Genomic DNA, 25,002 nt, shown 5'->3' on the forward strand with positions numbered 1-25,002 from the left:
ATTAATATTAGGTTAAAATAGTGTCCACCAGGAGAGCTTGTATGGTGACAGGTGTATTACTAAGAAACTGAGATTTCTATTATTGTTTTGTGCCAACCAGTACAAGTGTTTTGAAGATGTGCTGACCATTGTTTCTCAATGCTTTGTGGATTGAATCAGATACCAATGTTTTGAAATAATGAGTGGCTGTAAGGGGATTTGGTGATTTGTCTTTAACACTTCAGTGACTTTGATTTAGTTGATTTCAGCTATAATTACTAGTCAAAGTAATTGATTTTGCTTTACCTTCTTCCTCATACCTTAGTTGTGCTTTTTGCATGCATCTTGTGGTTATGAATTTTGTAAACTTAGATTATTGTGGAGCTATTTTGGCTGATACTGTTTTGCCATTCCTTATACATAGCTTATATCTGTGAGATGTTCACGTTCTTCTAATATTGCCTTTATCCTAGTTGACTATTGCTGGTCCATGAGAAAAAAAAAAACAAACCCTGGACAGTTACTTAAATGCTCTGTAGTTGATACTCAATCCTGACAGATTTCTAATGCCAGTTAGAAATTACAGCTTCAGAGATTTGCATTACATAAAGTTAATTTAGTATTATTTTATCCTCTTCATTTATTTTGGTTAGTCTTTCTTTGTTCAGCAGATTTGTAATACTTTTGTGTTTGGAGGTTTATACCTTTCAAAGTGGCCAATCCTTCAGTTCTTACTCTGTAGCAGACAGGTGGATCTGGATTTCTGATTATTCTGTCTCAGATTTCATGGGTTTGTTTTGTTTTCAGGGTAAAGGAGAGTTTCCTTTGCTTGATACATGAATAATTGTTTTTTCCTTTTTTTTAAGGCCTGTATTACTTTGACATTATTCCTGTTATTCTCTCCAGAGACTTCCTAAACTAGATAAGCAGTGGGAGATTTTAAGGCTGTTGGAATCTTTGAGTGAATGCATTCAGTGAAACTCAGGCATCCAGTCACAGACTGAAACTAGGCTGTCATTCCAAGCGGCTGATAACTCTGAGGGAGGCTGTGCACCCAGCAGCCTCCAGGCTGCCTCCTGTAATCCACCAGATACTGTGTATCCTTAATCCACTGGGCACAGACCACTTGTTGATCCTGTGAGTTATACACACCTAGAATTCAGAACTGTGCTAGTGCTATGCATACCTCTCTCTTTTCCACCCTTCATAGAATGTTACTGGAAATATTTGCTGGAGAATAGAAAGCCTACTCATCAGCTCTTTCCCTTTAGAACAGTCTCCTCACTAATTCATCCCGCCCTGTGGAAAGACAAACTGATAGAAATAATGTTTTCTCGTGAAATTCTTGACCTTTTATGGATGGTATTTATAGTTAATAACTGGCTCAAATAAGGAAGTGTTTGCACTACAAAGTAATGAAGTCCACCTTTAAAACAGCTGATCAAACGGGGTGCTGTGTAAGCAAGATAATAGGGTAAGTTGCTTGAAACCTACAGGAAGCTCAAACTTGAATGGTGAAAAGTAATAGATTACTTGAAATCAGTGGTGGAGCTGAACAGGGTTTTTGACTGAGCTCACTGTGAGATCTGATAATGACAGACTAGAATACTGCTGTACCTATCTGCCTTGCCCCTTACCAACTGCATTTTCTCTGCTGCAGAGGTAGCAGATGCAAATATCTTCTATAAAGTCACTACAATTCACCACACAGCCTACTATCTAGCTGGTCATGAGCCATTTCTCAAATACAAGCTTCAGCACTGAACACTGGAGCCTCTGCTCCTGCTATAAGACTGGTGGGTTTTTGGTGGAGGGATGATCCAGAAACTCAGTGTGCTGAGTTCTTCCTCTACCTATAGAGAAGTTAGTAGTGCTTGTCTTGCAGAGCCCTAAACCTGGCTTTGGAAGGAGAAATGATTGGCCATCTGTTGCCAAGAGATCTGATTCTCATTGTTCCTGGTTACTTGGTTTCCAGTTCACACTGGATGCAAACCAGCCCCTATCCAGTGCCTGTTGCTTGTGCCAAAGCTGGCTTTTAACAGTTCTTGTAAAGGAAGCTGACAGATTTTGTAATTTCCATAAAAAGGAAAGTCTGTGTTTTCTGGGTGGAACTTTCAGGATAGGAATTACACTATGTTTTTTTGAGTTACTTGAAAAGAAATAATTTCTCCATGGAACTGATAAGTTGTTTTCTTTGCCATTAATAGCAAGGGGTTTTTTTGAGAATTGGTAACTTTTTAAAATGCTTGAGGCAGCATATAGGGGCTTGGAGAGTTTATGTAAAGTGGCTTGAAGTGAACAGAGTTTATTAACTTTTCAAAGTTAACTTGTGAGAGCTATATGACTATTAATAGTTACTTGTATAGAACAAGGCAGTTGCATACTTAGAAGTGGTAACAACAAACTATTCTACATAAATAACCATTATCAAGTTTGATGAATGTTAAAGTTCAGTGTCAAAGATGCTCTGCTGCAATTGAGAACTGAGACAACACGCTTGTAATTTGAAAAAAAATCACAAGGAGATTTTTGTTTCACAAAGCAATCACTTTTGTTTATATTTACCAGAAGCATGAAAATCTACACATGTTGCTTTTCTCACAGTGTTCTCCTAGACAAACTGGCGAGCTACAGACAGGATGGGTGGTCAGTGCAGTGGGTAAGAATTCAGGTCATGGGCCACACTCAGAGGGTGGTGATCAGTTTTTACTCAGGCTGGCAGTCTGTCACAAGTGGGTCCCCCAGGGAACATCTTCAGAAATTATGTGGAGAACGGCACTGAAAGCAGCCTCACCAGGCTTATTGATGGGAAAGCTGGTGGCGAGGTGGACATTTTCAGAAAGGGGACATCTCACTGACCTGGGCAGGCTGGGAGAGCAAGAACTGGATGAAGTTTAACAAGTGCAAGGTCTTGCACCTGGGACAACATAACCAAAGAGCCCGGAACAGCCCAGGATCTGTGCTTGGGGAGCAGCATCACTGAAAGGGACCTGGGGGTCTTGGTGGATTATAAGCTGACCACAAGTTAGCAGGGTGTGGCTGCAGCAGATCAGATCCTGGGCTGCATCTGCAGGGGCTATACTGACAGAGACCAAGATGTGGTCATTCCACTCTACTTTGTTCTTAGTCTGCACTTCAAGCAGTGTGTATAGTTGCAGCCCTCACAGTTCAAAAAAGTTGTGGGCAGACTACAGAGGATCCAGAGAGGGGCCATGAAGATTATCAGAAGGGTGCAGAACCTGCTCTGTGAGAGAGGAGTGACGGAGTTAGGTCTTTTCTCCCTGGGGAAGAGAAGACTTAGGGGAACTTCATCACAATACTTCAGTACGTAGAGAGCAGCTGCAAAGTGGATGGAGTGTCTCTCTCCTCATTGAAAGGAAAAGGATTAACAAGAACAGGTTGCACCAAGAGAAGTTTCATCCTGATACAAGAAGAAAATTTTTTTAGTGGGAACAGTCAATCAGTGGCACAGCATCTCCAGGGATGTGGTGGAGTCCCCATTGTTGGAGGTTTTCAAGATGCAGTTGGACAGAGTGTGCTGGATAATCTCATCTAGGCTCCCTTTCCCATGGAAGGTTTGAGCAGATAATTTTGTGAGGTCTCCAAACCAGACCTGGTATATGGTTCTTCTGGCTAATAAGATTTTTTCTGCCTGAGGTCAGGCTTAATTTGTCATTGCTGTCCAAATTGTTACATTGTTCCTATATAAATGTGTAGAGCAAATTAAATGCATTAGTAGCCAAGCTTTGGAAGCCTAGAAGGCTTAGTTTACATTATAAGGCAAATGAATACCAGGGAAGACTTACTTCATTTCTAGCAGAACTAAATTTAAAACACAAAAAATTTTTTTAATTACAAAAGTATGTTGTTACCTGGTTTTGTTATCCAGTACCATCCGCCTAAAGGATTAATCTCCCAAACTTTTCATTTTCTAATTAAAAAGCATTTTAAAATCCCTTTTGTTAGTCAAAATAATTACAATTTGCTAATGATTGTGACTTCATGTTTGCAGTGTTGCAATTCCTTGCTGTGTGGTAATAAAATATTATTTTTGTTACATGCAAAACAACCTTTGTTTGCAGTGTTCTAGCTGCCTTCTGTCCCAAGCTAGGAAGAGCAGCTGTGCATTGAGCTGAGCACAGAAAGTCACTAATCCCTTAAAAGTATGTTCTCTGCATAGTTTTCCAAAGGTTTGTAGTTTTTAAGGCAAATCTGAGATTGTAGTTCTGATTTGTATGAATACAAATTTGCTCTGGCATCATCCAGAACTGTGCAGCCTTGCTCTGAATTAGCACTGTGTGAGCTAATACATTCTGCCTCTAAACAGGGCATACTGGAGCCTCCCCAGTGTAACCTGTTTTGTTTTGGCTGGATTGTAGGAAGAGCAGGGCTGACTTGCAAGTGGCCTGCAAAAGACTCTCTAACCATCATCTAAGCAATATTTTAATGTAGTTGCCTGCTCCTAGCCCAGAAAGGGGTCTCACATTCTAATTGTCCAAAGCATTTTTAAAACTTGTAATAGAATGAAGTGCTAGTTCTTATATTATAAATAAAAGCCTCTTCTGTTAAAATCAATGTACTCTAGTGAAATAACAAGAAAGTAATAGATATTAGAATTGGTTGGACTAAAGAAGTTACATTTTAAAATTGTTGACTGAAAACAAACCAAAATAAGGAAGAAAAGTTGAACTGAGGTATTTAGAACTAAAAATACAATTGGCTAGGGGAAAAAAGAAATACATTGGTAGGACCACAAGATGAAAAGCAATAGAAATGGTTTTGGACCTGTCTATCGAGTCATGTTTAATATACTCTCTTCATTGTTTTGAAGAAATGAGAATACTGCTGTAAAAATCTTACAGTTGTGCACCTGACAAAGAGATCACATAAAAGTGTCAAACAGCAATTTTCTGGAAGCATGTGCTGATAGGTTTCAATGAAGGGTAATGAAGGAAGCATGATTGCTGTTTTATATAAGCCCTGTAATAGTTCTCTTTCTGTCCTATGTAAAGATACCTTTCACAGATTCCTGTGTATGAGAATTATATATTCTCTACAGAAGGTGTTATGCTTCTGAGTCTTGAAAGGATATTTGAAGGTGTTCATTTTAGGAAGCACACAATATCAAGATGAGCCTTTACGCTGATTTTCCCAGTCCGTGCTCCTGCAGTAGTCAAATTGGTTGTTATTAAACAATGGAGGCATGCAAGGGTTCTGTAAATGTTTCTATTTGCATGTAAAGTAAGACATTTTTTACTTTGAATTTGCTCCATAATTAGTGGAATTCCTCTTAAGTTGCAATGATTCATGTTCTTCATGTGCTAATTCAGGTACTCAAGATTGTCTTCATCAAAATTTTTCCAGTTTATATATATTAATAGACATTTTGTTTTATTTTGCTTCACAGTTGATAGGAGCTATGAAGAGTTACAGTGGCTACTCACTATGGTTCAGACTGATCCTGTACCCTACATAAGGTGAGTTAATAAAGAGACAGCTTTATAACTATTGCTGATACTACTAAGTAAATTCTTCACCTGGAATTACTAGAATGATCAGATCCTTAACTGCTTCTTCACAAAACTGTTTTTCCTTCTTGTTATTTTACATTAATTGAAACATGTTTAGATGTTTCAACAGTTCACATTTCAAAAATTAGTATATTCTGTTCTTATTCTGCATTGTGTTATTTTTGTATTTTGTGTTCTGCCTTGTGGCAGAAGTCTGAAGTTAGAGATTATTTGCTGATCATAAATAAAGTGTATAAATATGATTTTGCATATGGCAAAAAAGACTTTGTGATATTTAGAAAAGACAGAGGCTGAGACATGGTGCACACAATATTTGGATGCCAAGGAGTGGAAAGCAATTGTCAGACTGTAGATGGGGTGAAAGGATCATGTGAAAATATGGTGAAATTTCTACTATTGCTTGTTTCAACTTCGTTTTCACATGAGTGGTTGGGTATTTTAGCATGTTCATTACAAACATATTAACACTGAAGTTCATAATAGTTGTTTTTTCTCAACATTTTCTTCTTGTGACCACCATTAAAATACTGAGTTTCAAAGTTAAATAACACTACTTTTACTCTAGATAGGTGATTTCTTACAAGTATCATAGCTGCAAGGTTGTTCTGTTTCATTTCTGTCATTCTTGTTAATGGAAATAAATACAGGTTTAGCTTCAGTTAAAGAAGGAGATATAATTTTATTTGTATTCTTTTTAAGAAGAGTTTAAAATTTGAATTGAGTGCAATATGTTAGCCTCTTTTAAAAGAAAATGCAAAAAAAAAAAAAGTATCTGCAAGAGTCTTCTTGTTCCAAATGTGTAAGACAGCAAGGTGAAAGCTAGGTATACAGAGAAAAATTGTTAAAATAATAAGTAATGAAACAAAGGATTCATTCAGTGTTTTCAAGGCCAAGTTTGAAGAAATAAAATTGTATCTACTTTCAGTTCAGTTGTAAATACTGTAGGCAGCAGGATAGGTGCAGGATCTTCAGAAACCAATGTAACTTGAGAGGTGGCAGTGTTTGTTTCCAGGAAAACGTGCAAGTCACAGTTTCTGGGCCTGCCATTTTGTATCAGTCATAAACATTTACAGTTATTTAAAAACTCCTGGTATCAGTATGTAAGGAGTTTAGTTTATTTGCCAGTGTTGCTTCTTCTTGGTAAACTTCCAAGTCAGTGTGCAAAAAACGTCATTACTAAACAGAAAAGTATAATGTAGCCTACAACTGTTAACAGTTAAGTCTACAAACATCCTACTGTTTTGCACCTTACTTTTTATTTCTAAATTATATTGTTGATGGTGAATCTGTGTATGCATATTGTGGACCCAAGGAAGAACTAAAGGCATAAAATATTGGTTAAAAATTTGGAAGTAATCCTGTAAGTTTAATAAGTTTCTAAGAATATTGCAGACTGAACAGACCTTAGGGCTTTTCTTTTGGATTTAATAAAGATTTTTTTTTCTGTTTCTTTCAGGCATAAGATTTTGGATATGCTGACTAAGAATCCACCTTTCACCAAGAATATGGAGTCCCCTTTATGCAATGAAGCTTTGGTAGATCAGCTTTGGAAACTGATGAATTCAGGTTAGGTTTTTTTTTGTTGTTTGTTGTTTTGTTGTATTAGGGTTTTATTCTGAAGTTTTTTGAAACAAAACTTGTTTCAGAATATACCAAGAGCTCACTTAGTTTCAGTAGTTAGAAATTGAAAATCCAGTCTCAGAAGCTGAATATCATCTGTTTACTTCCAGAACACACTTAATGACATGGGCTACCTATCCTTATTTTTCATTCTTTTGTCAGCTGATGTAGTGTGCTTTGATGCCTTCTGCACAGAATCCTACTTTAAATGTTCAAAATTGTTCAAAGCAAGTTTTTTCTCAAATAATGGTGTCTGTGTTACGCTTAGTTTGCTTTACATTAGGTGGTCTTTTTTTGTCCTCTTTTTCTAAACTCTCAGAGAACATGAGAGGACAGCATTGGTGTAGATAATTTAAATAAGATTTTTAGAAGTGCATTATAGACCTAAAACTCAATTTGCCTTGTGAGATTAGGAAAGAGCCTAGTGAGAGAAGGGCTTGCATCTTTACCATTGACCTGTTTTTCATTACTGAAGCAGTTTTATCCAGGCCTGACAAAGTGCCCTTGAACATCTGGCACATTACTACACAGATTACATATAAACATTTATATAGCTTTTTTAGGTCATTGCAGGCTTTCTGTTCTTTGTGTGTCATTATATTCAGTGTTTAAAAGTTTACAGCTACACTCCAGGGGTTGAAGTGGGGAGACTACTAGTAGTTCAGTATCATAGGATTTGCCAAGTGTCAGACACAGAAAATAAACAATTTTGATGTTCCCATCAGAGAATTTGTTTTTGCTTTTTCATGAGAGAAGAGTGTGTGCAGTGTTACAAGCATTACCTCTTTTGGCAATTAACAAGTAGGGTATACATTCTTACTAAATTTCATGGGGCTTTAAGCACCTAAATTTCTATGCCTCAAGATGATTTAATGTTTCTATTAATTTTCTGTAAGGGATAAGTGTAGCATTCCAGGGCACCTTGAAAAATATTGTTGATGTGTGACAAGCTAGTAGCCAGGTTTAAAGGTTCTAGGATTCCAGTTTTCTGGGATTTTAGAGTTATGAGTTGCTCTCTTTTAACATAAGCGCATGTAATGGAGAACAGACTCTGATTGATATATATATATTTTTTTTTCCTGTGTTAATCTGAATTAAATGGATAACATAATATTTCTAAAATTAATATTTTTGAATGTGTCATTCTCTGGCAAATATTTTAATGTTAGAAATGTACAGATTAATATTTGTATTGCTTTCATTTGTTACTGGGTAAATGTAACTGGTAATTTGTAACTGGTAAGGGTAAGTTAAGCTTACTCCAAACACTATTTTGGCCCCATAAAACTACTATTTACAGGGATAGATCTTGTAATTTTATTTTGTGCTAACTCTTGCACAGCCACATTAACATGGCAGTTGGCACATCTGTGTCTTGTTTACCAGATACAGTTCAATTTCTGCTGGGGAACAATATGTTCAATAAACTTGCCATCAGTCAAGAGCTGGGCTGAGTTAACACCACAATTGCTGTATTTGCAGCATTGCACCAGATGTTAAATGTCTTTCTGTTGTGATTGGTGCCAAACGTGCTTAGACCATTTGTGTATGAAGATATTAAAGCAGTACACAGTTTGCAGTGAAAAATAATAAAAAAAGAAAGCATTGCTTTGTGCAGGAAGAATACATATTTTGAGTATGAATACAAATTAAATTATTGAGTATGCGGTGAAGGGCATGACGTAGTAATGATGTTAAAAAGCATGCTCGTGCATTTCTCTATCTGTGCATTTTCCAGAGAGTAAGGATCTTAGTTGTGCTTAAAGCTCTTACTATATTTTGTGGAATACATAGGCAAATGCAACCAAATCCATTTATACAGGAAGCCAGTTTGGTAACAAAGTCTTTTATTTACTTGTTCAGTAGAAAAACTTAAGAGTGCGACTTGAAAAACAAAGGCATGTGGGTGTGGTTATTTTTTTTTATTTTTCATTATGTTATTATCGCACTTACTTTTCCAGTCTTATTCTTCTAAACATGTCTAACTTACAATCCAGGAAACTTAAAACCTTCCTTTTAAACAGGAAGGTTTAAAAAGAAAAAAAGTTTAAAAAGAAAGCAAGTGAGTAAGAGCTAATAAGAGGGAGGAATAATGAAGTGTATCTTAAGCACAGAAAATGTCATACTCTGGTGGGCCTAGATTACTTAAGCTGTTATATATGTGGGAGAGGGGGAGATTTTATCTCTCTATTAACAACCTCTTTTGTATTTTAGGAACTTCACATGACTGGAGATTACGATGTGGTGCTGTGGACCTCTATTTCACACTCTTTGGCCTCAGCAGACCTTCCTGTTTACCATTACCAGAGCTTGGACTTGTTCTTAACCTGAAAGAAAAGAAGGCTGTACTCAATCCAACGATTATCCCTGAATCAGTTGCAAATAATCAGGAACCTGTGAACAGTAGTAACAATCATGGACAGTCAGTAGGATTTCAGAACACCGTAAGCACAAACCATCTACATCCATCCTATTCAGCTGGCTCCAAGTTCTTGCATGGGTTGCTGATTTAATTTTGTATTGTGTTCAAGCCTCTCATGCTTTACCTAAGCTACCTTCTTACCGCCTTGCTCTTCATTCTGTCCACTTGAAAAGCTGGCGTTTACCATGACTTTTTGGACATTTTTTAACTGTTTTGCATCACATATGCAAGCCTTTTACTTGTTTTTGTTTTGGTTTTTTTTCCCCTAGTCTCATCATTTCTGTTCTCTATGAAACTTTATATATTGCTTATGAAATATGAAGTGATTCACAGAAATGTTTGATGCTGTGATGAAAGCTTTTTTTCAGGAGACTGTTTCTTATAGGCAAGTTATCCAATTTTCCCAAGCAAAACCTTTTATCAGTAAATCTATTGCATCTCAAAATACATAGATACACTTCACTTTAAACAACTTTAAGTGATGAGAAGGTTGAAATTGTAGCACATCTGAACATTTGAATCTGACATTTTAGTACTGTGCTCTGAAGGATTTGTAACAATTTTTGAAGAATGGCATACATTCAGTTTGGTATCTTTCTGGATTTGGAGGCTTCTAACACATATTCTATTGCGTAGTTAGAAAATAATTTTTTATAATCTATTAAGGTCATAATTTCCTCAAGAATAACCACCACTGCTGCAAGACTAAGTATTTTTGTTGGACAAATTTAATTACAATGGGGAAAACAGATCAACAGACATGGAAATAATAAGTGATTTTTCTTAACAGTTTCAAAACCAGCATGTGATTAGCATGTTTGGCACTCTTTCCAACCTTTTGAATGGGATGGTTTACTGTTACTTTATCAGTCCCATAGTTATTGTCTAAATAGTTTTTACAGAAAAGTATGTTGAGAGTACTAATTAACAGTACACCCTGCAGGCCCTTTCCAGCAGGGGGAGAAAATGCTGGTAGAATCAGATATTGTTAGAGTCCTGCATATTTACAGAGCATGTAGTAAGTCCTAATTTGCTGCACCTAATCATTAGAATTAAATAGCAGGAGGCATTTTGTTGGCAGATTTTGTTGGCAGGCTGCAGTTCAGTGAACACCCAAACTTTTTTTGCAGCCAGATTATCAAAAGATTTCCTCTTAACTCTTCCTAAACTTTCTTCTCCCTTGTACTTGCACAGTAGTTGTTGCTATAATAGTGAGCTGGATCAGGGAGGGTCTGTTGAACATTACCTTTTTATGAACAGGTATTTCAGCTTCCTGTGCCAGTTCATCATGTAGATGTAAAAACACTTGTGGCACCCCAGGACAGAATTGTTGTGGATGAGGCTGCTGCATTTAGCAGTGTACTGGCTTGCACTGGTGTGGAAATACATCACTGGTATAGACCTCAGTTTGTACTCCATCCCTTGGATCTTCTCCTATTCCTCACCTTCATTCTCCTACCCCTTAAGGTTACAGTTTTCAGTGTAACTCCCCCAAAATTTAGGGAACTGATTTTCTGGTAGCCTAAAGGAAAGACTTCCTCTTACATCAGACAGTTAATCCAGAAGTATTTCACAACAGCAGTGCCTTGGACAAAACAGTAGGGATGATAAAAGGGAAATGCATATTTGAGGGGAAAAAAGAATGAAAAGGTGTTAGAATTTATCAAATTAACTAGATTCTTTAAAGTAGACGTACACTGAGAGCATAGACGTGTTAAAATCAGTGCTGAAGTTGCTGAGGATGGTAAAAGTTGCCCACTTCATAAAATGGAACTTGAATTGTTCAGGGCAAGAGTTTGTGGGGCTAGAGTGCCCTTTGTAGGACAGAAGAAGAGCAGTTCAGGGGAGCAGTATCTGCCCTTGAGAGTCTATGGTACATATGCTTTTTATAGTTTTTAGTGAGCTTTTAATTATGTTTGCTTCTGTGGATGCTTTATTTTCCCTTCTAAATTTTGTCTGTTGGACTTTTTGAACACCTGTTTTCATTACTGTATGTGTAACTTAGGAGACTCTTCTATTTTTCTATTTCTTTGATCTTGTTCTTTATACAGTCTAAGCAGTAATTTACAAAGCAGTTTTATTCTTTTTAGTAAATACTGTTGTAAAATAAAGAAAAAGAAATTATAACTACTCACTGTGATTTTAACTAAGTAAAGTAAACTTCAGTTTTAAGAAAAAAAACTAAAAGAAGATTTAGCCAAATCCCATGTGTAGATCAGAGGCTATCACAGTTTTCCAACTGAGATTTGGCCTGAGGAGAGTCTGCAAGGCACAGATTTATAGACAGGCTATTCAGAGGCAGCAAATGTTGTTGCACACCAACAGTACCATGATTGTGAGAAGCAACAGAAAAGATGCCAATGCTAGATATGCAGAGGGAGCAGGGATAGAAATAAAGAGAAACTATGTTTGTAGGAGTGGTTGGCACGAATCCATACAGGGTTTTAGAAAATACTTCTTGCCAGAACTACAGAGAAAACTTTGTTCAAATCACCCACTTTACTCAGAAGATTTTTCAGGTATCAGGTCGCTTTCTCTGAAACATGGATCTTGCTATCTTCTAATTTTGGTCTTTTAATGCTGCTTCAGGAGGATGATCATCTTATTAAGGAAACAGCATCCAGCATTTCTGGTCATCAGCAGGGGGTGAAGAGGAAGGCTGATATGCCACTCGGGTCTCCATTGGAGCCAGGGCAAATACTAGAGAAGAATGAAGACAGTAAAGTCAAACTCAAAATCAGAGTAAGAAATGGAAATTCAATTTGCACAATGTGTAGGGTGTTCAGAATAACACCAGTGGCGTCTGCTGGCTTCCCTTGAAGCTGTGTTCAAACAAAAGGCATGCTGTGTATATATGTACAGCAGTTGTTATGCTTACTTTGGCAAAATCATTTCCTATCAGATTCTTTATTGGCTGACAAGAACTAAAGTTGACAGATAATGCTCTTGTTCGCACAGCTTCACAGTAAATTAGAAGGAAGGAAAGACACTGACCCTTCTTAATTTTATTGAGCTTTTATTCCTTTACAGTGGTAGATATCACTTCCTTTCCCTCTCACCCCCAGTTTACCTCAAAAATATTTTAAATTCTGTTTAGTAATGTTTTATGAATTATTAGCATCTGCTTATTTTTTTTCCTGATATCTTAGTTCTCAAACTCTCAAGAGGAAGAGGAAATTGACATGGACACAGTTCATGACAGCCAAGCCTTCATTTACCATCATTTGAATATGCTGGAGAGACCATCCACACCAGGTATGAATATTACAGGCAAGGTGGTTGTATTTTTTTTTAACTACTTCAGTTGTGAGGTGTTTTTTGCTACTGCTTATTTCCATACAGACAGTGTTGGTAAGTATTAAATGTTACTGGAATTCCAAGAACTGTGTAAAAAGTGCATAAGAACATTTCTTTGGGTTTCAGTAGATGTATAGATAAGTGTATGCATGTATTTTCACACTTATCTAAGTAAGACAAGTATAAATCATGCTTATGAAAGTGAAAAGCTAAGGAATGAATAAAAGAGCACAAAGTTTAAGTAGAGTCCCAGAAGCAATTAGGTAAAACTTGTTTTGCCATAGGTGTCATTTAAAAATTAATAATTTTGGAAACTAAAAAAAATAGCAAGACTCCTCAGGTAGAAAAACCCTCAAATATTACTGATTTATAACTTAACATTAACAGTTTAAAAACATACAAGCCTCAAAGCTATTTAAAAGGTCTTTCCAAAGTTGAAAAGATTGCATCTGTGAGCAAAATTGTTTCATTTCAAGCACTTCCTTTTACTACTTCTCTTAGTATCTTTTTTATACAATCCTTGACAAAATTATTCTCAAGGCATAGTGTTTCTTAGAAATCTTAAAAGAGGTTGAACTTCATTGTTGAACTTCCACTTTCTTTGCTTCTGTCACTAGCAAAGAAATTCAGCAGTTAAGTCTCATTTTCTCAAAATGTTTTAGCAACATTTTTAAAGTTCAGTTTCAGAACGTGCCAGTGGAGCTAAGCTGAGGTCATGTGCCTGTGTACCAACCATTTTGAGGGATCTTCCATACAGATTCAGAACAAGATTTTAAGGTTGCAGTACTGTGTTGTGTAAAAGTGAAGCTTTTGGCTGTAGAATTTAGAGCTATTACCCTTTTGTTTTTCTTTTTTTATCCAGTGACTTCCTAGTGTAAAACAGAAATCAACTGTAGTAGCAGAATCTGGAATGTTGCTTCCATCTTGAGTTGCCCTAGGTCCTGAGCTATGCTGACAGGTGACCTTATCTGCCTTCTCTGTGGCCAGGCAGTTTAGTGGCCCCATTTAAGAGAAGGGCTGCAGGATGCTGCTGCCCTGAGAATCCTGCTGATGCTGGTGCCTTGGTGCCAGTGGTGCAGAAGCTGGAGGCTCATACTCCATTACGAGGAGTAACATAAGGTTTTTCCTTCCTTGGCAGATGCCCTATCCACTAAGGGAGTTTATAGTTCCTTTCTTTGATTTTAGTTTTTAATGAAAGGTAACTGCTGTCACGTCTCAGCTAAGAAATTAAGTTCATATGGGGACATTAAAACACAGGGAGGTCTAGTTTCTGGATTCCAGATGGCCTTCAGTTAATCACATGTGCCTACAACCAACTCCACCAAGACACCTTTGCTGTTAGCTATCTAGAGTAGCAAAACCCACAGCTTTTTTACTTGCTTCAGCCGGGTAAAGGAGCAGGCTGCATATATGTTACCCTCATGAACTCAGCAGCCTATATCTGCAAAGCTTTAGTTTAAACTTCTCAGACGTGCTTTGAGTTTTTTTCTTAATGTCATGGTCAACCATCACATTTTCTGTTACGGCAAAGAATGACACATCCAGGGCATGCAAGTGCAAAGTTGATCTGCTGAGGATTAGTATTTATAACTCTTGCATGATATTTTGCAACAATTTTTTCACTAGATTTACACACTCTATGGAATATAAAGTCATAAGCAAAACTCTGCCAAATATGTCACAAATAGGGCTTAGGGGACCCTCTGTGTGCCAGCTCTGTGCTCCAGAACTGTTGCAGATTAAGTTTGTGCTGGAGGTCAGAAAGGGTATAGTCTGACCAAGAGTGGAGAAGTGGCCACTTGGCTGATGGTGCTTTTATAGACCCAAAGCAGACACAGGCTACTTCAAGTCTCACTTGTGTCCTGAATGACCTTCTCACCTCTGTTGTTTAGACATTCAGCACACTGTAATACATTTTCTTTCCTAGGTAATAAATGAGACAAATGCCAGGTTTTACAGCAGAATTTATTTTAAATAGTAAGCCTTTGACAAGCAGTATTTTGAAACACTTCAGATTATTTTATTCTCTTTTTTTTTGTTTGTGTGGTTAAAAACAGTTTCATTTCACATATTTTTTTTGCTTCTGAAATTTCACCTGCTTTTTATTCATGGCATTTTTCTTAGAAGCAGAGATGTAGGAATTACAGACTGAGTAAATAAAGATAGCTGAATCTTTAGGGAATGGTGCACTGCTGAGAAGAAACAGATGGGGAAAAACAAAAGCTTATATAAATAAAGTTGTCCACACATAGGAGTGTTCTGTTTTACAAAGGAATCACAGGGTCTGTGAGGTTTTACAACAGTGATGGAGGATGGGTGCATTTCAGGGAATGATTATTGTGAAATAGATTGACAGCAGGTTCTGAAATGGTCTCTGTCTTCAGTTCTGACTCCTACTTGGAAGGAGTAACCACTAAGTGCTCTTAGTCCACTCACAGTTTTCCTCCTGCAGCTGTGGGCTATGTCCCCACATGTCACATGAAGTGTTAGGTCATCAGCCAAACACAGCATGTGAAAAGCAGCTGCCAGGAGGAAGTTCACGTTGGGTCCTGTCATATCTGTGGTTTTTTGCTGGATTGTTGGGTTGTTTTTTTGGTTTTTTTCCATTTCCCAGACCACCCCAAACGGTGATTTGGATTTGGTCAAGTTGATGTAACCCCCCTAACACCAGGAAAATATTATTTTCCTTTAAAAAGATGGGAGGGGGGGAATGTTTTTGTATGGTTCTGCCCATGAATGTGAAAGGTTAAGGCTCAGACAATAAGAACAGTTTTCTAATACCACTCTTGCTGGATTACAGGCTTCAGTGTTAAAATTACAGCACCTGTCCTAGTTTATATAGAAAATAAATGGTTTAAATTCTACTAAAGCATCTGTACTATGATAGTGGAACTGTGGACTCTGGCAGTTGTAACGGAATCTAATATTTATATCAAGAAATTATTAACACAAACAAAACATCAGTTGTGAACTCTCTAGAGAATGTTTTTGTGATGATTACTCATCTGCCCTTAGGGCTAGAAACTTGGTAGCCTCCTTTGAACCTCCAAGGCTGTGCAAGGTTACATTTCTAATGTGAGAACAGATTTTATTTGCTATTAATCATCAAGAATATTAGGAACACTCCCTTCACTTAAATCTTAAGATAAAAGACCTTCAGGATGAGATTTTGTGTAAGCAACAGATTTGATCTCTCAGGCTGTAAAGTGACTTGTCTTGCTTTGTTGACTTTAGTGAAATCAGATAAAGATACACTTCTTTAATATTTCACTCATCTGAAAGTACAGTACATCAGAAGTAACATTTAAAAGGTTCTGCTGGATCTGTGAGTGGTTATTGACTGGCCTGGTCTTTTTTACTTCCAAAATAAATGCCTGGCTGTAGGCTGCATGATCTGCCAGTGAAGTTATGTGTCATTATGGCTCATCACTGATAAACACTTAATTGAACGTTTTCCAACTAGTTTTGACGGTTTGAAAATTGATAAAAAGCAATATCCAATTGTCTCTTTATTGCTGAAAAGGAACGAAAAATAAAATACAGTGATGTTCTCTTTGTGCACTGGCAGTTTGTTTTTTGATGACATTCAGAGGCAGTGGGCTTTGAGGACATCCTGAGCATTCAGACTCAGATCAGACAGATTCTTTGGCCATTCTGTTAATCCTTTTGCAGTTTTCCAGGATAGTCAAATTGGAAATTGCCCGTGCTGACTTTGTGGTTGCTCTGTTTACTGTGTAGATGTACATGAAACTTTGGAGGTCTAAACTACAGTCATAATATTGATTGGATTGTGGTCTTGTTTATCACAATTGCTGCACATTCAGGAAATTATGGTTTATCTGGATTGACTTTTTTCTGAAACAGTTTGAAACTGGACATACTGCATATGCTCCAGTAAAGTGTAGAGGTCAACTACTGTAGTTATTATATTTAAACAGAACATTTACAGCAGCAGATCCAAGCCTGTGGTACAAATCACTGCACCTGGAGTTTGGATGCAAGAGTAAATAGGAATTCAGTCCAAACTGTGTGAGAAGCCCAGTCCTCTGCAGTTAGCCAAGTTAGCTGTAAGTGCACCAGTACTTCAAAGTCCAGCCATTAGTGGCTCTCTGTCAGAAAGTGCTATGGAAACATCAGCACGCAGACAAATATATAAATGCACACTTCTTGGATTTGAGGACACCACTGACAATGATGGGTTTTTTGCTTTACTGTCTAAGGAGGTAAAAGTTGTTACAACTGTTCTGTTAGAATGTCTTTTAATAACATACAATATTGGTACAGTATCTGTTACACTTTATTACTCAAGATATAACTGTTTCCAAAGTGGTAGCTCATAGGCTTTGAAGTTTGTAGATAAATTTGCCTCACTGAAATAGTATGTGGTTAATAGTACACTTCACAAGGAATGGTGTTTCCTAGTGCTTTACTCTAAAGTTAAGAAAATAGCTTAAAGAGAAACACAAGCCCTGTAGATAGTGACAACAGAAACGAGAATTGCATCACTGAATGGCTGCAGTGTGTCAACTCTATGATTTAATAAAAAAACCATAATACTGTAGCTGTGACTGTCTCTGAGAAAACAACTAGAGGATGAATAAGGCTAGCAAGTTTTCAAGTGAACTACCTGAAACTAATAGAGGCACAAAGTATTCTGAATTGGCTTCCTGATTGAGATGTTCTTTCTTTCAAAAACAGGGATTTCAGTAGAATGTTCTAGAGTACTAAAATAAATGTAGTAAAAATAACACCACAGTTATTTTTTTTTTTAGCATAAGGCAATACAGTTAAATGAAAGTCAGATGAGGAAATCAAATTTTTTACCAGTTAAAACACCAGCTTGTCTATACAATTCTTTAGTTTTATCTTTGGTATAGGTATAAGAAATTGTCTGTCTGGTTTTAAATCCCACTAAAAAATTGAAGTCAGATCAATCTGCAAATTGGAACTAGTTAAAATGTTTATGTTGGTGCCAAATTAACTGATCTGCTTAGCATATCTTCAGAAAACCTTTGGTTTTATTTTTTTTCGCTAGACCTTTGCTTTTCACCCTCAAACTTTAATTTTTGTCCCATGGACCTTAAAAGAGTACTCTCCTAGAGAGAAAATTGATAACCTTTTTCAGAGATGTATAATTTCAAAATTCTGGTTCTTTAGACTAATTACAGGACACTGCATTCTGGAAACTTGAAATCATTTATGCCTGGTAACCTTTTCTGTATACTTTGTTGGTGGTTCAGCAGATGCATAAACACAGCATTAAATTAAAAAATAGTGTGTCTTGGACATTTCCAGAGTAGCACATAAAAGAAAAGAAGAAATAAGGAAAAACAGGATAATTTTGAAACTGTTTTTATGGTATTTTCCATTTTTTGCATGTTTTCTCTTTAGAGAAAATGCTAGCCAGAGATGCAGTTCGGCTGCTAGGCAAAGAGAGTGCACTACCTTTCTCTTTGGTAAGCTTTCTTTGGGTTCTGGAAGAGACAACACGAAGTGCTTGTGTGCTTGTATCGATGTCCCCCTCTTCCCAGGGTGCTGCAGCACCGGCCTGTCCTTAGGACCCATGGGCTTCAGCCTTTGCTATGATTTGTGAACTTGTCCTCTCTCTCTTTGTTTCAGTAAATTAGGGTGCAAATGGGGTCATTTCAAACAAGTGTCAATTTGTAAAAACCCTGTACCAGCCAGATGTTTTACATTCATTTGCCATGCAAAGAAACAGAGGGCTGTAAATTTGTGGCATCCCACTCTTCACACAAAATCAGAAACATAGGAGGGACCATATGAAAGGTCTCATGAAAGCCTGTTGGCGTATTAAAGTCTCAAGTTACAGGTTTTCAAACTGTAAAAGTTCAAAAACAAAATAAGAGAAAAATAGCTGAAACACTTTACCCAACAATATAGTTCAGTGTTCATGCACCAATGAGTATTAAAGCTTAAGTGAGCAGGGTGTTAGAATTATCTGACAGAAATTTGTATTATGACAGAAAATGTTACTTTAACACTTACCAGGATTCAAATCCTTTTAATTTTAAAACTAAGTTACAAAATCTATGTTTTAGTATTTTATTCTCTCTCACAACATCTACAGCATTTGTATTTGTCCCTGGGGCACGTGGTACCCAAATATTCTGATCTTTCTCCCATGGGATCATAATCCTGTCTAATTTTAAACACCTACCCAGCGATCTGGAACACCACAAAGCTAACAATTACATTGGAATCTCCACATCCTAAGCAGGAGGAGATCCATGTGGATAGACACAGGTATGCGCATTTTCTTCCATGGAATGTTACTGACCACTTCAGGAGCAGCTCCTGGGCTCACCCTTCACTTATTGTGTGTTTCTGTGTTTTGTGAAACCCGGGTTTCAGTCCTGCTCTCTGTTCCAGGAAGAAGTGGGTTCCCTGCAGGAAGAGGGAGTGCTCTGTGCCTCTTTCCATCAGTCCTGCTACCCCCGTTGATAAAAGGATGATTATACTGCCCTGTGAAGCAATTTCTATTTAGCCTTGCTTTCCTTAATTACATTTGCCCTGTTCCTGGCATAGGCTTTAAGTAGATACTAATTAAAAAGAAAGGGGAAAAAAGGTCCTGTAGGTTTAACACTGAATTTTTATGCATGGAGATATGTAACATTTTTGATAGAGCTTTTATAGGTCTGTCCTTTTTGGCACACAACTGAGTTTCAGTAGTTTGTGATCAGTTTTTTGGAGCCATCATCCAGAATCAGTATATTTGGTTCTTGATTTAAAAGCACTCTTTAACAGTAGGAGGAAATTTTCTGGATAGCTGTTAGTTTGAATTTAAAAACCCAAGAGATTAGAGTCACTATTGACCTCTGTGAAGAAATTGTGTATGTACTCCTGTTGCTGGTTCAGTAGAAGCAGATTCTTTTAATGACAGTGTTTCATTTCTTACTGATGTCTTTTCCATATTACCAGTGTTGACGGTCTCCTTAAGTGTCAGTAGCCCTTGAGTTGCAGTTGGATCCCATTTCTCCCTTTCCTGAAGATTTTCCTGCCTCTCTAGGGGGTCACCACCACCCCTTCGGTCTGTTGGCTTAAACTACTGTTGTATTTCCTCCCTGTCTTAACTCCAGTCAGTGGTGCTTAACTGCTTTAACAAACAGATTTTTTTAATAACACACCTGAAGTAAGTAATGAGGTGATAATACAGACTGTTGCCTTAGCAGAGCTGGTAGTTCAGTAAAATGCAGTAAATTAGCACAAGTGGCAGGTCATGTAAGAGTCAGGAGAGTCTGTTTGGTTCTATTCTCCATCTTCACTTGACACTACTGCTACATCATCCCTGCAGACATTAACCAGTGTTTTTATACCAGGTCTGGTTAATTTTTTTTTTAAGTTCAGAGCCCTGGCTTTGGTTTGAGGTTGTTACAAATGTAGTGTCTAGACTTACAAGTTTAGTTTCCATGTAGAAATAACTCCACACATTTGGAAGTAATGGAGCTGAGAAGTTTTAAGAGTTTGTGTCATGTTGTGTGGGTTTTTTCTTCTATTTGAAGTTGACTTGAGTGTACCATGTGTATTTTAGTGTATCATGTGCCTGTAGCTTGAGAACACATGAGAATGTCTTCTGTACTTTAGGTAATCTTTTGTACCAACCAGTGGTCTTCAGGCTTTTTGCCAAGACCTTTATTTCTGTGTTTCTAGGAGCTCTGTTTGTGTCACTACCACAGTTCACCTGTAACCACTGCAGCCTGTTTTAACAGTGTCAAACACTGCGTGCTTTAGTTTTCTGAGGTACAGCCTCCAGCCTTTCCTTTCCTAATGGCCTGGGCAATATACTCATTTTTTCACCATCGTGTCATCTGTGTCATGGCTGCTTTTATATCCTTGCAGCTGCTAAATAAAGTCATCTAAACACGGAATGCTTTAGAGGAAGGAGCTCAGGTTATGGGGATAGGTTTAGATACAGGAGGAATTCTTTTAAAAATATAATTGGAAATAGTTACATAGTAAAGCAGTCCCCTTTTTGCATCAAATGCAGTATACTGGCACACTGTCTTCATTGTTGAGAATGGCTCCAGAAAACAATGTAAGGTATGCATTGAAGTCAGCAAATGGAAGTTGGAATTGGTGTGTATCTCCTTTAACTGCCATAAGATACATGAAAAAGTAAAGTTGTGAGTTCTAACATGTAAGGTTTTGCATTGATAACATAAGCTTACTGCTGTTTCATTGTGTTTAAATAAAAATAAAAACTTTTTAAAATACTTTCATATTAGAGATTTCAAGTTTATAGGAAGCTATTGTACTCCAGACTAGCCTCCTTCATAACCTCAACAGAGTTTTATATTGCACCATATTCCTGTCTTGTGGTTAACACCAAACATATTTCTAGAAAGACATCATTTTCTGCTTAAGACTCCAAGCAGTAGAAATTCCACCGTGTCCCATAGTAAGTTATTGATTATCCTCACTATAAAAATGTTCTGTGTTTCTATTCTGACTTCTAAACACTTCATATAGATGTAGATTTTGTTTTTTCCTGACATACTTCTAAACAAACAAATAAAACCCAGAACAGCTGTACCATCTAGAAATTTTCCTATATAAATGCATGGTTGAATCAGTCCTCAGTCTTTCAGGTAAGGCTGGAAATATTGCCTGGAAATTGTTCTCAATACTTGCTTCTTGCTTGTCGTATTGCAGGGAGCTGTCTCTTCAGACTGCCAGGAATCATTTCTATAGACAAATTTCTTGCCTCTAGAGTTACACAACCAACCAGCCAAACAAAAGGTGTACTAGAAAACAAATGTGTTTTCAAATATACAGAAAAAGATAATAGTAACATCATAGTAACATCAAATAACATCATTTCTTGTTATTATTTGGGATATTTTCACCAAAAACGGGGGGGGGGGAATCCCTCATATTTAAAGTAGCAATGAAATCCATTTTAAGTAATACTTAGAGGATGAGTTGCCTTCAAAAATCTGCTGCTGCTTTTCTACATTTATCTAGTTGTTAAAGCATTCTTGCTATGTGAATGATTTGATTCAATTTCTGCCTAAAGGAATCTGAGTGTTCCTACCTTCCAAGTGCTCCCACTCTTTAACAAAGGTATCCTTAGAAAAGTGCCCTTTAATCTCTACTATTGAAGCTATTATGACAGTCTGTCTGAAATAATGAAATATTAAATAAGCCAGAGATAGAATGTGAAAGTCATTCCTGAATTGAGATGTCATGGATCATATTTTTTTCCTCCGGTTCAGATATCAGGCTTGCTCAATATATAACTAGTTCTAGTGTACTTGTGAAATATATACTGATAAAGATGGTATAAATCTCTTTACTGGGATTTGGTTTTGTTTGAGGAAAAAAAACCTTGTATAATCTTTCAAATAAGCTAAATTGATTGCAAGAGGCAATTTTTAGAAAAATCAGTTTAATTTTTCACTGTCAAAATGTTTGTATGTTCTTGCGGGGAACTTTACCTTCTGACTAAAAAGACTTCACATCCCAAAAATGCACTTTATTATGCCAGTCTTGCACTTTATATCAGAATTTTCACAAGCAGTTATATTTGCATTATTCGGGGTACAGTGGCCTTCCTATTCAAAACTTAATTTCATGAAGCTAGTATGACTTAAGTTTCTTAGGGCTCTTTACAGTTCCTAATTATCTGGGATGCTTTCATGCTGTTGAGGAAGGAAGGACCATCTCTAAAAATTGTCAGTAGTGTGAGAACTTTAATGGCATGTTCAGAGCCTTCTCTGAAGCTAAATGGTACAAACATCATAACAGATTCCATGTTTTTATGTTTAAATTGATGCCTTGAGATAATGTAGGGTTTTAGCTAATATTTCAGAATTCCTTATGTTTGGAAACAATGCAAGTCAAACATTTGCTAATCCCACTGTATCCATTCTTTCAGGTAAGGAACAATCTTCGGGAGAGATAAACATGCACCCTGTCTCAGCAGCTCCACTCTCTGTGTTTAGTAAAGAATCAAACTCCTCAAAACACAGCGATCACCATCACCATCACCACCATGAGCACAAGAAAAAGAAGAAGAAACACAAGCATAAGCATAAGCATAAACATAAACATGATACTAAAGAAAAGGAAAAGGATCCCTTTGTTTTCTCTAACAGTCCAGCCAGTGCACGATCAATCCGTTCCCCATCACTTTCAGACTGATAGCAGTGACTTCTCTGGAGTTCAACTTGCAATATTCTTGGAGTGCTTAGAAGGATGTACAGAACTATAGCTTCTATCTTTTTTTATGCAACTAAGAAAACGTGAATTTCCTTAGCAATTCAGAAGCTCTGCCACCTTTGAAGCCTTCTTTTTGCATATGTGGTTGTTGAAATCTGATTCAAAAGATATGGTTTATGATTCTGACTCATTTTGTATTTCACTGTTCTTCATACCTCCCACTCCTTTTTTCCATTTCAAACAAAGAAAACAGCCCTTTATGTAAGGGTCCCATGTCCACTGGCAACCCCCTGCACATCATGCTTACCATGTGTATTGCCAGAATCAATTATGGTTTAATCCTTTGAAGAATGTTAGAGGCAGAGTATGTTTTAAGCAGAAGCCAATTGCCAGGCCTTTGGTGATAGACTGTTTCCAGAGCAGTATTGTATAACTAAGTGTAGATCTCCTCAGAAGACAGGGATTTTCTTTGGTCTTCAGCTGACCTGTTTCTTGCTTTAACCATCGCAACGTAATGTCAGACTTCAAAAAGAACAGTATGTAGAACATTTGCATTTTTCAGATACTAAAACTCTTGGAAAAATTCCAGACTGCTTTTAAGCTGGTGGTATTTATTATGGACATGAGCCTTTGAAATGATGAAAACTGCAATTGTTTTTTGGAATTTTAGCGAAACGCATAATGCATGTTTTGTCCTGTAATCAGGCTTTTAAAAATCCAATAAAGTTTGCGAATTATTTTGACAGAGACAGAACTTTTTCTTCAAGCTTCCATTGGAATATGCTTTTGAAAGATGTTTGCTAAAATACAAAAAAATCTGAAAAGTTTAAAAATTAAAATATTGAAATATACGTATTTATTTCTTCCTCTTGAGGGTTGATTTGTTCAAAAGCAAGATCAGCTCATGAATCCTCAGGAGAAATATATCAGTAGATTAAACTAGGTCTGGGACTTGAAATGATGGATACATTTAAATTTCTTTAGCTGTGTTTTATGCAGTGTACTATTTACACCTAGAAAGTGTTTTATTTAAAAACTTTATTTTTAAAAAGTTTTAATAATAGAGATAAATAATCTCTGTCACTTTTTATCTATTTTCTTTATATGTGTGTAGAGGCAGTATTTTTTTTCCGTGTACTGGTTAGCTTCTGTTGCCCAGAGTTCACATAGCATTCTATTGAGATGGTTGTATTTGGGTTAAATATTTTTTTTAATCAATTTTCACAAATTTTTATGAGAGACTGATTCTCCTTAGAGCAAAGAGAGAAAGTTTAAGAGGGACCCAAGAAGACTTTTTTTAAGCTGTGTTCTGTTTCATGAAAGTTAATAAATACATTTTATATTCTGTACCTGCTGGTGAATCCTGTAGTTCTTGGAATAAAAAGTTATCTGTAGACTAGAAAGATAATAGGCTTAGATATTTTGTAAATATGCATATACCTATTTTGTTTTTCAAACACCATATCCTTTTAATACTGCATGGATAGTTGTGCTAATTGTTGCACTTGGAACATGTTTGGGCTGGATTGAGACACAATGGCCCTGGGCAACCCTGCAGCCTCTCCTGATCTGCTGCTTTGCTGTGTCAGGGGAAGCCCACCTGGGTTTCCTTTTAACAATAACTGTGAGCTCTTGGAGCTTAGGTGAGCTAAAGGTGCAAGAGGAACACCTAAGCACGGGCTGAATGAGGTACTGAGCATGTTTTGGTACTAACTATGTGTGCAGCTCAGCTCAGCATTCCTTGTTAGACAGCGAGTAATAGCTCAATGGAAGTTTTTTGAGGTGTTTTTCCCTTAGCTAAGCAGTGATGTAACAGTGCCAGGGGTGTCTGTGGGAGACCTGGACTAATAAGCAATGAAAGCTGGCATTGTTTGGGAGATTGAAGGCAGATGCATTTGTGTTTTAAAAATGAGGTCATGGATAATTTAGACTGGTGTAGTTTCTACTTTCAGAGATGTGGATTTACACTCTTAG

At 37.0% G+C, this 25,002-nt stretch overlaps 1 protein-coding gene across 3 annotated transcripts in view; it reads left to right on the forward strand.

The window, feature by feature from the left end:
* TAF2 (TATA-box binding protein associated factor 2) overlaps positions 1-24,377 on the forward strand; it is a 60,312-nt gene extending 35,935 nt beyond the window's left edge. For 2 of the 3 annotated variants that reach the window (XM_066176876.1, XM_066176894.1), the window contains 6 exons: positions 5,387-5,456; positions 6,967-7,076; positions 9,345-9,574; positions 12,142-12,294; positions 12,702-12,807; positions 22,745-24,377. In XM_066176876.1, coding sequence (XP_066032973.1) covers positions 5,387-5,456; positions 6,967-7,076; positions 9,345-9,574; positions 12,142-12,294; positions 12,702-12,807; positions 22,745-23,010 — 935 coding nt within the window. In that variant the 3' untranslated portion in view covers positions 23,011-24,377. The remainder of the gene's footprint in view (positions 1-5,386; positions 5,457-6,966; positions 7,077-9,344; positions 9,575-12,141; positions 12,295-12,701; positions 12,808-22,744) is intronic. The other variant, XM_066176885.1, reaches the window with a different exon arrangement.
* The last annotated feature ends 625 nt before the right edge of the window (positions 24,378-25,002 follow it).

This window comes from Chamaea fasciata, unplaced genomic scaffold (assembly GCF_029207755.1).
Source record: "Chamaea fasciata isolate MVZ Bird 193981 ecotype frontalis unplaced genomic scaffold, bChaFas1.0.hap1 SCAF_1, whole genome shotgun sequence".
NCBI lineage: Eukaryota > Metazoa > Chordata > Aves > Passeriformes > Sylviidae > Chamaea > Chamaea fasciata.